Consider the following 17,892-nt stretch of genomic DNA (forward strand, 5'->3'; position numbering starts at 1 on the left):
GACTACACCTGCTCCATGAATGGTTCTCCTAAAGATCCCAGAGTTCAAGACGTTTTAGGCTTTCTCCAGACAGGGCTGGATCTACCATTATCAGTCAGTTCCTTGAGGGTTCAAGTTTCAGCAATATCTGCCTTCACAGGAATATCCTGGGCTAGACACATCCTTGTCAGACAGTTCTTTAAAGGAGCTATGAGGCTGAGACCTCTAAGGAAACCAAGGTTCTCCAAATGGGACCTCCCATTGGTCTTGGACTTTTTCTCAGAAGATCGAAATATGGATCGTCTATCTATCAAAGATCTTTCCCTCAAGGTTGTCTTTCTTGTGGCCATAACATCTGCCAAAAGAGTCTCTGAAATTGGTTCTCTAGGATTCAAAGAACCATTTCTCACTTTCTTTCCAGATCGTGTTGTGTTAGTCCCGATGCTGGGGTCCAAACCCAAGGTAACATCAATTTTTCACGAAAACCAAGAAATTGTCCTTCCCACTTTTCGTTCCTCTGAGGACTCTATTGTTCATCCTCTGGATGTTGGAAAAGTCCTAAAACAATATTTGGAGGCTACAGCATCCTTCCGCCAAACCGATCATTTGTTTGTTTCATTTCATGGGAAGAACAAAGGAATGCAGGCTTCCTCTAGAACTATTTCAGCATGGATCATCCAAGCTATCCAAAGGGCTTATAAGGCAAAAGGTTTTGCCCCTCCTGAAGCGGTAACTGCTCATTCCACTCGGAGCATCTCGACATCATGGGCGGCTGCCCGACATGTTTCTCCGGAAGTCATCTGCAAAGCAGCTTCCTGGTCGTCTTTAAATACCTTTGTGACGCACTATTGCGTAGAACTGGCTTCCTTGTCGTCGGTTAATTTTGGTTTACATGTTTTATCTGTTGACAATGTCAATTAAACTTTTTTTTCGTTAACCAGCAATTGCCCACCCGGGTGTGTTTGGCTAGTCATTTCCCACACGTAGGCTGCCATGGAGTCTGTCAGTAAAAAGGAAAATTTATATGAAATACTTACCGTAATTTTCCTTTCCTGATGGACTCCATGGCAGCAGGAGTTCCCTCCCTTTGCTGGAGTAAGCTATATTACGGAACACAGTCTGTGGCTAGAAGCAAAGCTTTATGGGAGTAGGGTCCTATGAGGTATGAGAGGCGGGATTAACCCACACGTAGGCTGCCATGGAGTCCATCAGGAAAGGAAAATTACGGTAAGTATTTCATATACATTTTCCTTTTTCTTTTGGTGGCATTTGATCACCTCTGGCTTATTTATTTTTTGCGGTACAAATGAAAAGACCAAATTTTATTTTTAGTTTTTGTTTTGTTTCTGTTAAAAAAAAATTCAAATTAATTCGTTTTCTCCTTCACTGATGGGCACTGATGAGGCAGCACTGATGGGCACTGAGGAGGGGGCACTGATATGCAGCAATGATGGGTGGCAATGATGGGCACTGATAGATGGCAGTGACTGGCATCCTTTTTGGGTATTGATTGGCATATGTGGGTACAGGAGCACTGATTGGCATACAGGTGGGCATCACTGGTGGGGCACTGCTGATGGGTCTGCACCGATAATCAACGCTCTGATGTCAAGAGAGCCGCCGATCGGCTCTCCTCTACCCGCGCCTTGTCAGCACGAATGGAGGAAAGCCGATAAACGACACTTCATAGTTATCATTGTGATCAGCTGTGATTGGGCACAGCTGATCACGTGTTAAAGAGCCTACATCAGAGGCACTTTACCTAGATCGAAGATGCGGTGTGTCAAATAGACACACCACCGATCGTGGCGCTGCCTGCCCCCGGGGGCGTGCATGAGCGGCTTATCCTGCAACCACTTTCCAGCCATCATGGCGAGCGGGAAGTGGTTAAGATCATGTGACCGTCGTTATTGGCTGTCATGGCGGTCACATGATCTGTAAACTCCAGATTGCTGCTTTCGGTTAGGCGCCGGGAGCATGTAGCATATGCGCTCTCTGCACATCTCTAGTGACAGCAATTCCTGCAAATATACGTCCTCTCAGTGCCAAGGACCAGGATCTGAGGGACCGCATATTTGCATGCAGTCGGCGCTAAGGGTTTAAAGCATAACCTATGGAAAATGTAGGGCACCAACGTTTTTTACCATTTCAACGGCCCATGTAAATTTAAGGAGTTGGGTATCTATTTACTTGGTGTAACCAAACCTTTTATAGTTCATAAAAAAAATGGCAATACATTGTGTTTGTGTACCCTAAAGAAAAAAAAAACACAGATCCTGTTTCCTTAAAGCATGTTATACAGCACAGTGCTTGTGCTGTGTTCATTTGGCCCCTTCTGTCACCTAAAAAACCTGGCTGATCCTGCCTGGCTAGACCCTCCCCCTGTAAACTGACCACGGTTTACCAATGACCACAACCTCCTGCAGCAGTCTAGTACAGGGGTCTCCAAACTTTCTAAGCAAAGGACCAGTTTACTGTGCTCCAGACTTTAGAGTAAAAAATGCATCTTTGGTATTAGGGGGAGGAATAGTGCCCAATTTCTGGTGTCAGTGGCAGGAACAGTGCCCCATCATTGGTGTCAGTGGGCGGAATAGTGCCCTATCATTGGCGTCAATAGGAGGAATTGTGCCCCATCGTTGGCGTCAGTAAGAATAATATTGCCCCATCGTTGGCGTCAGTAAGAATAATAGTGCCCCGTCGTAGGCGTCAGTAAGAAAAATAGTGCCCCATCATTGGTGTCAGTGGGAATAATAGCGCCCCATCGTTGGTGTCAGTTTGAGGAATAGTGCCCCTCATCATTGGCATCAATGGGAGGAATAGTGCCCCATTGTTGGTGTCAGTGGAAGAAAATGTGCCCCAAGGCCCGGATAAAGGCAAGCAGAAGGGCTGTGTCTGGCCCCTGGGCCGCAGTTTGGCGACCCCTGGTCTAGAGTCTCCCTATTGGGGAGGATATAACCTAAAATAAAATAAAAATAAAGATACAAAAAAAAACGCAATATTTATCAAAATAACCATCCTGACCAGGACAATACCTGGCGACCTGATAAACGTATTAATTTCATACATAAAGCATATTGAACAGAAAAGGAAAAGGGAAGAGAAGAAACCTGAAAGAAGGAGAAAACACCAAAAATAAAAGGGAAGAAAAGGGGAGAAGAGTCCATGGGGAGGGGACGAAGGAGCATTAAATTGAGAGAAGTGTTTGGTCAAGCCGGAAGGGTTGAGATGGGGATGTGTAGATAAGTCTACCGATGCCAGGAATTTCCCTTGCCTATGAGAAGTAGGGGTGAGCTTTATGTTCGAGTCGAACATGAGTTTGACTCAAACATTGGCTGTTTGCCCGTTCAGCGAACATCGAACAATTTGGGGTGTTCGCGGCAAATTCGAAAAGCCACGAAACACCCTTTAAAAGTCTATGGGGAGAAATCAAAAGTGTTCATTTTAAAGGTTAATATGCAAGTTATTGTCATAAAAAGTGTTTGGGGACCCGGGTCCTGCCCCAGGGGACATGTATCAATGCAACAAAAAGTTTTAAAAACAGTAAGGGCTCTTTCACACTGAGCGCCCGTACAGGTCCGTCTGTCAGTTTTTTTTGCGGACCTGTACGGGCGCTCCGTGCTCCTCTATGGAGCCGCGGATGTCAGCGGTGACATGCCCGCTGACATCCGACCCGCCAAAGTGTGACGGAGGAAAAACCTACTTTTTCTTCCGTCTGGCGGATCGGATTGGGTGAACACGGACATACGGTCATCCGATCCCCCATAGGGGGGAGCGGAGAAAAGACAGGGCGGTCCCTGCACAGTGTGTGATTTGCACAGAGTGTCCCCAAACCTGGTCTTCTGGGGTCATTCGGCAGCTGTCTCGGCTCCTCCCCCGCAAAAGCTCTTGAGGGCACGGTCCCGTGATACAGCGGCGGCCATCACTTGGTCCAGCCCCCAGCGTCATTGGATGTGATTGACAGCAGCGCCAGCCAATGGCTGCGCTGCTATCGATCCGTCCAACCTAGTCAATCAACGGCCAGGGCGGTACTGCCGGATGTTTTTTCACCCTAATGCATAGGATGCATTAAGGTGAAAAACATTTACCTTTACCTGCCATCCCGCTTAAAGAAACCGACGTACAGATACGGCGGCTCGCGGGATCGTGCAGACCTGCCACAGTTTAATGACGGCAAGTGGTTAATGGATTCATCAAGTGATTACCAAAATAGGCATTCACCATAAAAAAAAAAGGCAAGCTGGCAGCCAGGGCCGGGACAAGGGGTGGGCAGGAGGGACAATTGCCCTGGGCATGAGGGACAAAAGCCCTGGGCACTGTGGTATCATGTGAGGTAGGGGGATGCCACAAGGAGTTTGGGGGGGGGAGGGTTCAGAGGGTGGCAGGGAGGTAAGGTGGTGATTTAGGGGGATTTGTGTTGGAAAGGGGAGGAAGTTTTGTGCTAGGAGGGGGGATTTGAGGAGAATTTTAAGTGGGGGGGAGATGTGTACTAGGAGTATACATTTTAGGCTGCATTCACACCTGAGCGTCGGTCGTTCGGCGTTTTTTTCCGGCGTTTTGTCGCGCTTATTCATGCTTATTTGCGCGTTTGCATACAGCGTTGTCCGACGTTTTTGTACTTTGACGTTTTTTATTTTAGCCAATAGGAAAAACTATCATCTTTTCATCACTTGTTGCTATGTTGGTAGATTTTTGTAATCTTCTGCATGGGCGACAAGTTCTATTGATTAAAGCGACGAAACGCCCGTAGCAAACGCCCGTTGTCGCGCAAGTCGCTTGAATCGAGCGTTTCCATTACTTTCTATGGGAAATGGAAACGCTCAAATACGCCCAAACCGCCCGATACGCGCGACAAAAAAGGGTCCGGTAACTTTTTTTGGCTACAGGCGATGGGCGTCAGGCGCATCAGCGTTCAGATGTGAACCATCCCCATAGACTTTAATGTATTTTGGTCCCTCTGGCGTTTGTGAGCGTCGCGCTACAGGCGACAAAACGCCTAGGTGTGAATGGGCTCTTGGGGGTAGTGTATTTGTGCTAGGAGGGGTGATTTTTTTTGGAGGTAGAAAAGATTTGTGCTGAGAGGGGGGCATTTTTGCAGGGGGGGGCAATTTGTACTGTGAGGAGGGGAATTATGCTTACGGGGTAAGCATGCAGATTAGTGCTCTGTGTTTTTGTGGGGGAGAGGGGGGGTTTGCTGATACATAATGATCATACATCTTGATGGGGGGGGGGGGGGGTGCAGTTTGGCCTGTTCGCCCTGGGCTCTGAATGGACACAGGGAGCTGCAGCTTGGCTCGGGTGCCCCCATAGCAAGCTGCTTGTTGTGGGGGCACTCCACAGGAGGGAGGGGCCAGGAGAGCCGAAGAGGGACCCGAGAAGAGGAGGATCCAGGCTGCTCTGTGCAAATCAACTACAAGGAGGAGGTAAGTAAGTAAGTATAACATGTTTGTTATTTTGAAAAAAAAAAAAAACAAGACTTTAGTATCACTTATAGCACATCAATTTCCTCCATGATCAGATTGTTTGTTGGCATTCTTATGCACTTTTGAATTTTTGGACAACTTAATAAAAAAGTTTGCAGTTTTGGAAAAAAAGATGAACAAATAAAAACTTTTATAAGGAGGTGTAATATCCATATGTGAGCACACATTCTACTATTTGTATATATATATATATTAGAGCTATTATATATAATCGTTATCGTGATTTTTTCTCTGTTGCGATCTTGACAAAGTATTTCCCGATCTTTTGTATGCAGAGAATTCTCTCTGCTCTCAAAAGAAAGGAAGAAAAAATCCGGGCAGTCTGCCAAGTATCACAACATTCTTTATTAGTGGAACGTTAAGGCCCCTTTCACACTGGGGCGGTGCGTGCGTCGGCGGTAAATCGCTTTACCGTCAATTTCACTGCACTATTCGGCCCCTAGTGCAGGGCTCGACAAATCCCGGTCACCAGGTCGCTTTTTTTGTGAGCTGGCGCCATCTGGTGGTGAGCCGTTGGTATTACAAGTTAAGCATTACAAGTTAAACAGCAATTCTAATGTAATTTTTCACTATTTTCACTGCCATCTTCTTCCCTCTAATTAGAACCCCCAAACATTATATACATATATTTTTTATCCTAACACCCTAGAGAATACAATTTCGATCGTTGCAATACTTTCTGTCACGCCGTATTTGCGCAGCGGTCTTACAAGCACACTTTTTTTGGGAAAAAATTACACTTTTTTTAATAAAAAAATAAAACAACAGTAAAGTTATCCCCATTTTTTTTTTATATTATGAAAGATAATGTTACGCCGAGTAAATTGATACCCAACATGTCACGCTTCAAAATTACGTCCGCTCGTGGAATGGCGACAAACTTTTACCCTTTAAAATCTCCATAGGCGACGTTTAAAAAACTCTACAGGTTGTATGTTTTGAGTTACAGAGGAGGTCTAGGGCTAGAATTATTGCTCTCGCTCTACCAATCGCGGCGATACCTCACATGTGTGGTTTGAACATCGTTTACATATGTGGGCGCTGCTCACGTATGTGTTCGCTTCTGCGCGCAAGCTCGTCGGGACGGGGCGCGTTTTCTGGCTCCTAACTTTTTTAGCTGGCTCCTAGATTCCAAGCAAATTTGTCAAACCCTGTCCTAGCGTATTGCTTTTAACCCCTGCTGGCGGCCGAAAAAGGGTTAAAACCACCCGCAAAGTGCTGCTTCAGCGTCCTGCCAGCGCACCACTCCAATGTGACAGCCCTCAGGGCTTTCACACTGGAGAGACATTTTTAGCGTTATAGCGTCTGCAAAGGGCCTCAGTGTGAAAGGGGTCTTAGTCAAAACATTGTAACAATTTGTCTTTTACATCAAAGGAATAGACTTCTGTATGTAAATTAGGAAAGTTTAACCACTTGGAGCCCCGGCATTGTACATTGACGGCCACAAGGTTCGACGTCCTTGGCTCCACCGTCCTCGCGTGCCTGGCGCATCACTACGGTGCCAATGCGCGTGCCTGGCGGCCCCGATGGGCCGTTACGCAGACAAGGACGTGGATCTGTGTGTGTAAACACAGAGATCCACATCCTGTCAGGGAAAGGAGACCGATGCTGTGTCCCTTGTACATAAGGACACAGATCGGTCACCTCCCCCAGTCAGTCCCCACCCCCCACAGTTAGAATCACTAGTAGGGAACACATTTAACCCCTTCCTCGCCCCCTAGAGTTAACCCCCTTCCCTACCAGTCACATGTATACAGTAATCAGTGCATATTTATAGCACTGTTCGCTGTATAAATGTGAATGGTCCCAAAAATGTGTCAATGGTGTCCGATGTGTCCGCCATAATGTCGCAGTCACAATTAAAAAATCGCAGATCACCGCAATTACTAGTAAAAAAAAATAAAAAAAATAATAAATCTGTTCCCTATTTTGTATGTGCAATAACTTTTGCACAAACCCATCACTTTACGCTAATTGCGATTTTTTGATTTTTTTATACCAAAAATATGTAGAAGAATACGTATCGACCTAAACTGAGAAAAAAAATATTATTATTTTTTTTTTATTATTGGGATATTTATTATAACAAAAAGTAAAAATTATTGCATTTTTTTCAAAATTGTCGCTCTATTTTTGTTTGTAGCGCAAAAAATAAAAACCGCAGAGGTGATCAAATACCACCAAAAGAAAGCTCTATTTGTGGGAAAAAAAGGACACCAATTTTGTTTGGGAGCCACGTCGCACGACCGCGCAATTGTCAGTTAAAGCGACGCAGCGCCGAAACCTAAAATTTGGCCTGGGCAGGAAGGGGGTATATGTGCCTAGTAAGCAAGTGGTTAAACACTAAGGGCCAGAATCACAGTGAGAGTACGCCGGCATATCTACTGATGCTCCGGCGTACTTTCAAATTTGCCGCGTCGTATCTTTAGTTTGAATCCTCAAACCAAGATACGCCGGCTTCTGGCTTCGATCCGACAGGCGTACGGCTTTGTACGCCTTCGGATCGTAGGTGCAATACTTCGGCGCCCGCTGGGTGGAGTTTGCGTTGTTTTCCGCGTCGGGTATGCTAATTAGCTTTTTACGTCGATCCACGAAGGTACGCGCGGCCGTCGCATTCTCTTACGTCGTCGCTAGTCGGCTTATCCCGGCGTAAAGATAAAGCTGCTCTTTTGCGGCGTATAGATAGACCTGCCATGGAAAAGTATGGCTGTCGTTCCTGCGTCGAATTTAAAATGTATTTATTTTTTGCGTAAGTCGTCCGTGAATAGGAAAGGACGTACCTCACGTCTACGTTAAAAAAATGACGTCGGTGCAACGTCATTTCGCGCTAAGCACGGCGGGAAATTTCGAAAGCGAAGCATGCGCAGTTCAATCGGCGCGGGGACACGCTTCATTTAAATGAATCACGCCCCCTACCCGCCGATTTGAATTACGCGCCGAGAGATACACTACGCCGCCGTAACTTACGGCGCAAAATCTTCCTGGATTCGACTTAGAGCCAGGTAAGATACGGCGGCATAGTGTATCTCTGATACGCTGCGCCTGGGCAATTCTACCTGAATCTAGGCCTCAACCTTTTTCTGACATTTGTTGGTTTCAAGTTAAAATCTTTTTTTTTTTTGCTAGAAAATTACTTAGAACCCCCAAACATTATATATATTTTTTAGTAGAGACCCTAAAGAATAAAATGGCAGTTGCAATATTTTATGTCACACTGTATTTGCGCAGCGTTCTTTCAAATGCATTTTTTTTTTTAAAAATTACTTTAATGAATAAAAAAACAAAAAAACGAACCAGTAAAGTTAGCCCAATTTTTTTTTGTATAATGTGAAAGGTTTTACGCCGCGAGAATCGTGATCTTTATTCTAAGCAAAAAAATCGTAAAAAGCATTTTGTCCAGAATCGTGCGGCTCTAATATAGTCGTGGCCAAAAATATTGGCACCCCTGCATTTCAGATAACGCACCACTGTGCCCAGAAAATTCTGTTTAGACATTCATGTTTATTTATTTTGTTTGTATTGGTATGACACAAAAAAGTGGAGAAACAAAAAGCCAAATCTCACACATTCCATGCAAAACTCCAAAAATGGACAAAGACAAAGACAAAACATGAGAATGCATAAACATTTGTAAGTGCAACAATTATCTGGGCGAAGCAGTGCATTGTCTTATTTTTGGCTATGACTATATATGTATCGATATATATCTATATATATGTCCATAAAGACATGGATGAGTGAGTTTGTGGTGGAGGAACTTGACTAGCCTGCACAGAGTCCTGACCTCAACCTGATAGAACACCTTTGGGATGAATGAGAGCGGAGACTGCGAGCCAGAGCTTCTCATCCACAAACGCTCTTCTGGAAGAATGGTCAAACATTCCCATAGACACTCCTAAACCTTGTGGACGGCCTTCCTAGAAGAGGTGAAGCTGTTATAGCCGCAAAGGGCGGAGCCAACTCAATATTGAACCCTACGGACGAAGACTGGGATGCCATTAAAGTTCATGTGCGTGTAAAGGCAGGCGTCCCAATACTTTTGGTAATATAGTGTATGTGTGTGTGTGTGTATGTATATATATATATATATATTTGTAATATTAGTCCATTATTATCGGTCAAAATAACAAAGGAACACTTACATAACACAATGAGGACGGAAAAGTTTCACTTTCAGTAATGTCCTCTCTGTTTCCTCTGATATAAAGGAATATATTACAGGATATTTCACAATTCTACAACAATAACCCCCCAATACTCACCACAATACCCTCCTGACACCCCCAGAATGATCAGGATGAGGGGTGTCATCTCCATCCTCTGGGGTGATCTATACAGAGAATCTCCACAACACGACACCATCAACTTCAGAGACGCTCTGAGGAGACAGTGTGAGTCAGCTCTGTGTACAGGAAGCACTGTGCTGATTGGATGAGGCTGGCTCTCTGTCCAATAGGAAAATTAATACACAGACTGTCACTAGTTGCTGGGTAGAGGGTGACTGAACAGGAGGGAAAGACTGAGAAATAAACAGGGAGAGTGAACGTAAAATCCTGAGGTGTTCTTCACACAATGTATACAGTACAGTGCCTTGAAAAAGTATTCATACCGCTTGACATTTTCCACATTTTGTCATGTTATAACCAAACACTTAAAGAGGAGTTCCACCCAAAATTGGAACTTCCGCTTAACCCACTCCTCGCCCCCTTACATGCCACATTTGGCAAGTAATTTTTTTTGGGGGGGGGAGTGGGGACTTCAGGAGGAGTGGGACTTCCTGTCCCACTTCCTCCTTCCGCCGAGGGGCTGGTAAGGCGAATAGCTTAATCGCCTTACTGCAGTCCCTCCCTGTAGGCGATCGCCTGGGACACATGACAGGTCCCATGCAATCGCCTGTCCAACGAGAGAGCGCAGTGCCGCTCCCGCATGCGCAGTGGGTGCCCGGCCGTGAAGCCGAAAGCTGTCACGGCCGGGTGCCCACTAGGGTTGCCACCTGTCCGGGATTCACCCGGACAGTCCAGGTTTTAAATCATGTGTCTGGGTTTCAGGCGGACTGAAACCCGGACACAATATTCAGACTGGGCTGTGACTCCACAAGTTACCAAGATAGTCACACATAAATCTGTTGCCATCAAGGAGCTGTGGGCGGTTTCCTAACTAAACGCTTATAGACGAAAACGCTGCTAAACGCTGCTGCAATCGCGGCATTTCTAAACACCGGTTTCAGCCTTTAAAAACATGCGTTTAGCAGAGTTTGCACCGGCGTCTCGTGTGCATGGGGCCTTAGTCGCTGTAGTGGCCCTCGGCCTTCAAAAGGTTGGGCACCCCTGCTGTACATTGTCATGGATGAAGTGTGTGTTTTGTACATTATAAATAAAGTTTGTCCAAAAATAAAAAAGAGAGCCAGGGGATGCACTGAATCATGTACCACACTGCCCCCTACTGCAGCCTGAAAGTTTGTATTGTAGCTTTCATTCATTTAATGTTAAGTGAGAATTATTATTTTTTTTTTCAAAAGTTTTATTTATAAACAGAGGAGCTGGTCCTGGTGGGACCGCATCATATACAGACATTTCAACGTAGTTAGTGGAGTCAACATACAATCAAAGGAAGGCAGTAAAACATAAGGCGTAGTGGTTTCACATTTGGCATCTATCACTAGCGAGTCTCAGTGGGGCTCACGTCCTCCCAATATGGCAGCGGGAGCCTCCACTCGAGAGCCATTACGACTTCCTTTCGCCAAGGTCGGGGCAGTCACAGTAGATCAGTACCGTCCTTTTTAATTTGTGGAAACATCCACTTAAGTGCAAGTGTAGAGAGATAATTAAGGTCCGGGAGGCTCAGTCCTCTCACCTATTTTCTTTGTTTTCCTCGAAGAAGTGTAGGAGAAGAATTTTTTTTTTATACCCCTTATCAGTCCTATGTTAATCTTAATTTGTTTTAATTAACTCATTTATGTACATTTTTTTTAACTGCATCCCTTCGTGTTTGTAGAACCAAATAAAAAAATGCGTTGTGCCAGAAACATAAATGTGACTTTTTTATAAAAGGGACCAATCGTAGAAAAACATTTGTAGTTGACCCTAATTAGTTTTTTTAACCCCCCCCCCCCCCCAAATTTGTTGTTTTTACAATTCATATTTGTATTGATTCCTTCATTCCCTTTTCTTTTTTTTGTTATCTTTTTTTATCATTTTTATTAGTTTTGGTAGCACTGATGCATAGCTCCCATCTGTCCCTGATTTGCAGCAATGTCCCTCTGTCAGTAATTCCTCCTCATTTGTCCCTCATTTTGGTCTGATCCATATACATGTATATAAAATGCACTTTTTATCTTTCAAAAAGTGTTTCCCAGCACTAAACCTTTCATCTGATTTCTAAATTTCTGCATTTATAAATTCCAAAAGCCAATATAAATGAATAGTAGTGGTAAAAAAAAAAAGCACCTGTGGGTTTAACCAATCCTTGTTTTTTTGTACAATTTTCCTTTAAAGGGGGCGTGGCAAGGGGTGTGTCTTGTGCTTGCATACTTTTGCTGATAGGTGTCCCTCATTTCCATCTCAAAAATATGGGCAGTATGCTGAATAGAGCCTTCGGGGGGGGGGGGGGATTTATTTTCACATCCTGGCCTTGGGTATCACAGGCACTTGCCCCTGCACTGATTTTGCCTGTGGGTAGACACTGGCAGGCTAGACCCTCAATATATTATCATAAAGCAAAATATGCCTTCCAGATTTCCCATCTGCACAGTGGAGTCTCACTATTCCTGCTGCAGCAGAAGAGACCCTGTTGCAGTTTCCATAATGTGATTTTAAATGACAGTAATGACGAGGAGGGTGGGATCCCCCTCCCATGTTTGAGGTACAATAACATTTGAAGAAATCATATTACAGTCAATGTATTTTTATTGAAAATCCCGGAAATCAATTATACATCCTAAAATCTGCAGGATAAATTACAAACTGATTATGAGGACCGCCATCCATCCAACACGCACTGCTTAGTGCTTACCACTAGATCCAGTACCACCAGTTCAATCTTAATCTATACCATCAAAAATAATATGGTTAGCCCTGTTTTTTTCTTGTTTTAGTATATTGGCCAAATGTTGTACACATACTACATTCTTGTACCAAAAATAAAATAAAAAAATATATAAAAAAAATTATTATAAAATAAAATATACTGGGCTAGATTCAGATAGGTTAGCGGATCTTTAGATCCTGGTCTAAGCACCAACAATAAGCACCAACAATAATAAAAAATCGAAGCTTGATCGGAGCTCATCGAATCAAGCTCGAGGAAGTGGTAGTAACACTGGTAAAAAAGATCAATATGCCTCTCAACAGGCATCACCTGGACCTTCAAGGCAGGAGAGAAATGGACAACAGTATGGCTATCAATATCAGTCCCCACGGACACCACAATTTTATGGGAGGAAAGATCAGTTTAATTATCCTCCACAACATAATTACCAACAGTGGTCCCACCATCCGCCCCCTCCAGGATACTATCCAGGACCAGAGTATGGGCATATGGGCAATAGATATCAACCTCTGGCAGAGGACTATCATAATGGATACTACTCTCAACAGCCTTTTTTAGGGCATCGGGGGAGGGGGGGGAGAGGTGGGACTCCGAGGAGGAACTCACAGACCAGGAACAACAAAGGAGGAGACAAGCATGTCGTTTCGAAATTTCCGCAAAGAGGACCAGAAACATATCAAAGAGAAGACGTGGATGCAGGGCAGGCCGAAGGAAACAATCCCAAAAAAAGAATGAGGGAGGTGGAACCACAGGAATATACAACCTGAGTAAGGTGACGTTGAGCCCGAAAGAGCTCAATATCCTCAACACGGGTTTAAAGTGTGCTCCTAGAAGAACAATGAATAAATTTGACGTCTATATAGACACACACAAATTTGTCAGGACTCTGAATTTGAAAAAATACTTCTTGAGCCACCCTGTCACGTCTTCTATGAAAAGTACCAGTGTGGCAACGAAAGTTGACAGTGGACTCAAGAATAAATCCTTATTTAATCCTCAGATTTCCAATAATCATTTTATAGAGGTTTTTAAACAGTTGGTACTCAAAGACATTGAGGAATTACCTGTGAAGAAGGGTGTGAATCCCTGCTATATTAAAGAAGGTATTGAATCTTTGGAGGATAAGAAGAATGTTGTGATCCGACCAGCGGACAAAGGGGGAGGGGTGGTGGTCCTGGATAAGGAGTTCTACTGCACCCAGTTGTCCAATATGCTGAGCGATACTTCTACATATAGAAAACTAGCATCAGACCCTACCGAACCATACAAGGTACAACTTGATGTGTTGGTAGATTGGGGCTATTATACTGGAGCTTTGAATCTGAAAGAGAAAAAGTACTTAGCTCCCTCAGCGTGTAGGATACCGGTGATCTACACTTTGCCTAAGATCCACAAAAATGAAATTATCCCACCTGCCCGACCAATAGTTAACGGGATTGGATCAGTCACAGCCAGATTGGGAGAATACCTTGACAGATTTCTCCAACTGAGTGTTTGCACAACCAAGGCGTATCTGAAAGACACCACCGACCTGCTACAGTCCCTAGACAAAGTGAGCATCAGGCCTGAAACAGACATCTTTTTGGTAACAGCTGACGTGGCATCACTGTATACCATTATTCAGCATGATGATGCGGCACTGGCGTTGAACTGGGCACTTAGCAGGAGGGATGATATACCGCATACTCAGAAGAAATTTATGGGACATGTATTAGAGTTCTGCATGTCCCATAATTATTTCTGGTTCGATGGCTCCTTCTTCTCCCAGCAGGTTGGCGTGGCTATGGGGGCAAAGTTTGCCCCCAGCCTCGCCAACCTGTTCATGGCTGAGTGGGAGGACAGGCATGTTTTTCATAACCGGAGACCCCAATTATTATTTTATCGGAGATTTATAGATGATATTTTATTTATATGGGAAGGATCGCAGCAAGATGCACTAAAGTTTCTGGAAGACCTCAATAGTAATCCCAACAACATTAAATTGGAATATACAATTAGCGGAAATATGGTCAACTTTTTGGATGTCACTATCCAAAGAGAAGCAAATAAACTAAAGACTAAAGTCTTTTTCAAGCCAACTGATCGTAACAGTTATTTGTCCATTAATAGTGGACACCACCCAGCATGGATTAAAAATATCCCTAAGGGGCAATTTTTAAGAGTTCGTCGCAATTGCTCAGATGCCAATGATTATCTCTCACAAGCACAAACACTGAAGAATAAATTTGTTCAGAAGGGATATGATGAGCCAGCTCTGAACACAATGATTGAAGAAATTGCTGCTATCCCTAGAGAAAAATGCTTAGAGAAGAAGGTAGAACAGCCAAATAATAACCAACACCAATGGGGCTTCCTGTCTGGGTTTCATGCCCAATACAGGGAGGTAGAGGCTATCATCAAGAATCACTGGCACATCCTGGGGAAGGACAGACACTTTGCCGAAATACTTCCGAGTCAACCACGATTCATCTATAGGAGGGCTCCTAATTTCGGCGACAAGGTGGTCCGCAAGATTCTAGATCCCCCAGATCAGCAGGCCCTCAGAATAGATTTCAAGGGGTTCTACTCGTGCAGGAAATGCATTTGTTGCAGAACTGTGCAGATAAGTAATAGAGGAAAACAACAGGTCACGAGCAGTGATGGGAAGATTTTCTCTATTAAAGAATTTATCACCTGCAACTCTTCTCATGTAGTATATTTGATTTGGTGCCCATGTGGACTACTTTATGTAGGAAGAACTAAGAGGTTATTGCGGATACGAGTGGCTGAACACCTGGCAAACATAAAGAAGGGCTTTGATTACCACAGTGTGTCAGTCCACTTTAAGGAAAAACATAACAAAGATCCTTCGCTAGCTCAGTTCTGTGGCATTGACTGCGTACACCCTTCATGGAGAGGTTCAAACAGGGTGAGAGATCTATCGCAGCGAGAAACTCAATGGATCTTTCTTTTAAAAAGTCAATTTCCGAGGGGCCTCAACATAGAGTTGGACGTGAACTGCTTCATCAGTAATGTTTAGACTAGGAGCAGGTTTTAAGGTGTACATATATATAGTATGGTCATGAATTATGTTGGTACAAGGGGGCCAGACAACTGGGCCACCCACTATGATCATGGGCTCTGTATGACTATATAATTAAATTTTTGTTATGCCATGCATATGGAGATGATGAAGTTCACCCACTTTAATTTGAACCATTGCATGTCTAAACTTGCCCATATTTATGTATATCTCGTTCAAAGTACATGCCCCAGTGTAAAATCGTTTTCCAGTTTATAGAATCTTTTTTAAAAATAATAATTTTTATGTGTGTATGTATGTATGTATATATATATATATATATATATATGTATATGTGTATATGTATGTATGTATATATGTGTAGACATTTTTTATTCATTTTGATTACTACCATTTTATTGAAATTTTATGATGGATAATAATATATGCAACTCTTCAATATAATTTTAGGAATACCGCCTATACTATATGTATTTAATTCAGTTTTATATATATTTATGGTTGATTATGTGTTTTTAGATTTTGGAATAATATATATTCTTTTTTAGATTCATATAACCATGTAGTATGCTCTCACTTTAGATTAATGAGAGATATTGTACTTTGTGTTTCTGACTTTACACTGTTAGATCGTGTTTGTATAGACCTGGAGGTGACTCGTGGTCATGGGGACACCCGAATGGCTGTTAGTTATTTCTTAGAGGGATATCCCCCTTCTTTCAGTTTGCAGTACACTCTATGCTTGATGGGTGTCATACACCAGTTTCACCACTGGGGTTAGGCACTGTATCGAATATAGGCAGTGGGAATGGGTGTCATACACCAGTTTGACCACTGGTGATAGACACTTCATTGAATACAGGCAGTGTGATTAGGTGTAGTACACCAACGTCACCACTGGGGGCCTCCACCTCGCACACATGATTATGCTGCTCTGTTTGGTCAGAGCTGCACACTTGCATGCCAGCACAGCTGAGTGGGACGTTTGTCCACACAGCTGATGCTTGTAATGAACGGAAGGCGTGCACCAATGTGCAAGTGAGGGGGGGACCTTGGCAGCTACATATAGCGGCATGTGACATCTGGTAAGCATCCCCATGATTAAATCAGTATGATGAAACATGTCGGGGCGTGGGTACTAAGTTACAACCGCATACCTTAAACTGAACTGGTCGGGCGTGGAACGGTCCATCTGTCACCAATATAGTCATCTGAAGAGCGACTCCAGTACACCTTCATAGGGCTGTGAGTAAACCTGGGCTATTTGTTGGTCCGCCGTGACCACTGGTTCACCTGGAGGAAAATTTTCGTTTGTGTTTACACCGTGTGATGTTTGGATTTAATCACTGCTTATGACAAGAGTCATTTTTGTGAGTGCATCTATTGGGAGATTTTTAGTGTTTTTATTAAAAGTTGTGTTGCAATATCACACTATTGTGCTCTCTCTCTTCATTATACATGTGGCTGTCATCTTGGAGTTTTTCCTTTTTCCAACGGATCTCCATTTATTTAACTGAGTGCTCCAGTTTCCAAAGAGGGAGTTCCATCAATTAAACTGAGTGGTTCAGTTAAAAAGCCTGTGTGCCTTAACACGAGAGTGTCAGGCCGTTTATTGTGGTGAGTTTGCATTCTGATGGGTGGTGGAATCACGCAGTCACTGTGGTGTGGTGAAAGCACTGTCTGAAGATCGTGAAGGGATTTCTTCTGTTCTCCATTTATGAACTTCATTTACGTTCACACAATCAGTTTATGGATTTATTTTTTGCCAACCTGTTATTTTGGGTGTATTATTGACACCTATTTTTTGACACTGATATATTGTTTCACATAGAGGGTGGATCACTCATTATTTTTCACTTAATAGTTTAGCAATATTATATGTGTGTTTTTTTATTTGATTCTCTTGAGCGCTGCTTAATATCACATTTGATACCTTTTTTCACATCAGGTAGCACTGTATTTGCATATTACATTTTGACAAGGGCATACTTGTACGTCCCCTTTAAGAACCCAGCTGTGGGCGGCGAGCTCGACAATGGCGGCCCGCTTGCGACCTGGTCTGAAGCTCCATGACCGCGCCCGCCGGACCCGATCGCCGCCAGTGTCCCGCGATTAGGTCACAGGTGCTGAAGAAGGTGGAGAGGTGTGTGTAAACAAACCTTCCCCGTTCTTCTCTGTGGCTTGTCACTGATCGTCTGTTCCCTGTCATAGGGAACGACGATCAGTGACCTCACACGTCCAGCCCCACCCCCCTACAGTAAGAAACACACAATAGGACACACTTAACCCCTTTAACGCCCCCTAGTGGTTAACCCCTTCACTGGCATTGTCAATTTCACAGTAATCAGTGCATTTTTATAGCAC

General features: G+C 43.8%; 1 protein-coding gene across 1 annotated transcript in view; it reads right to left on the reverse strand.

Annotated features, from left to right (window-relative positions):
- Positions 1-9,857, reverse strand: part of LOC120914293 (class I histocompatibility antigen, F10 alpha chain-like) — a 70,181-nt gene extending 60,324 nt beyond the window's left edge. The window contains exon 1 of the mRNA XM_040324924.1: positions 9,722-9,857. Within this exon, the coding sequence (XP_040180858.1) occupies positions 9,722-9,821 (100 nt within the window). The 5' untranslated portion in view covers positions 9,822-9,857. The remainder of the gene's footprint in view (positions 1-9,721) is intronic.
- Between the last annotated feature and the right edge of the window lie 8,035 nt (positions 9,858-17,892).

The sequence above is a fragment of the Rana temporaria genome, chromosome 9 (assembly GCF_905171775.1).
Source record: "Rana temporaria chromosome 9, aRanTem1.1, whole genome shotgun sequence".
Classification (NCBI taxonomy): domain Eukaryota; kingdom Metazoa; phylum Chordata; class Amphibia; order Anura; family Ranidae; genus Rana; species Rana temporaria.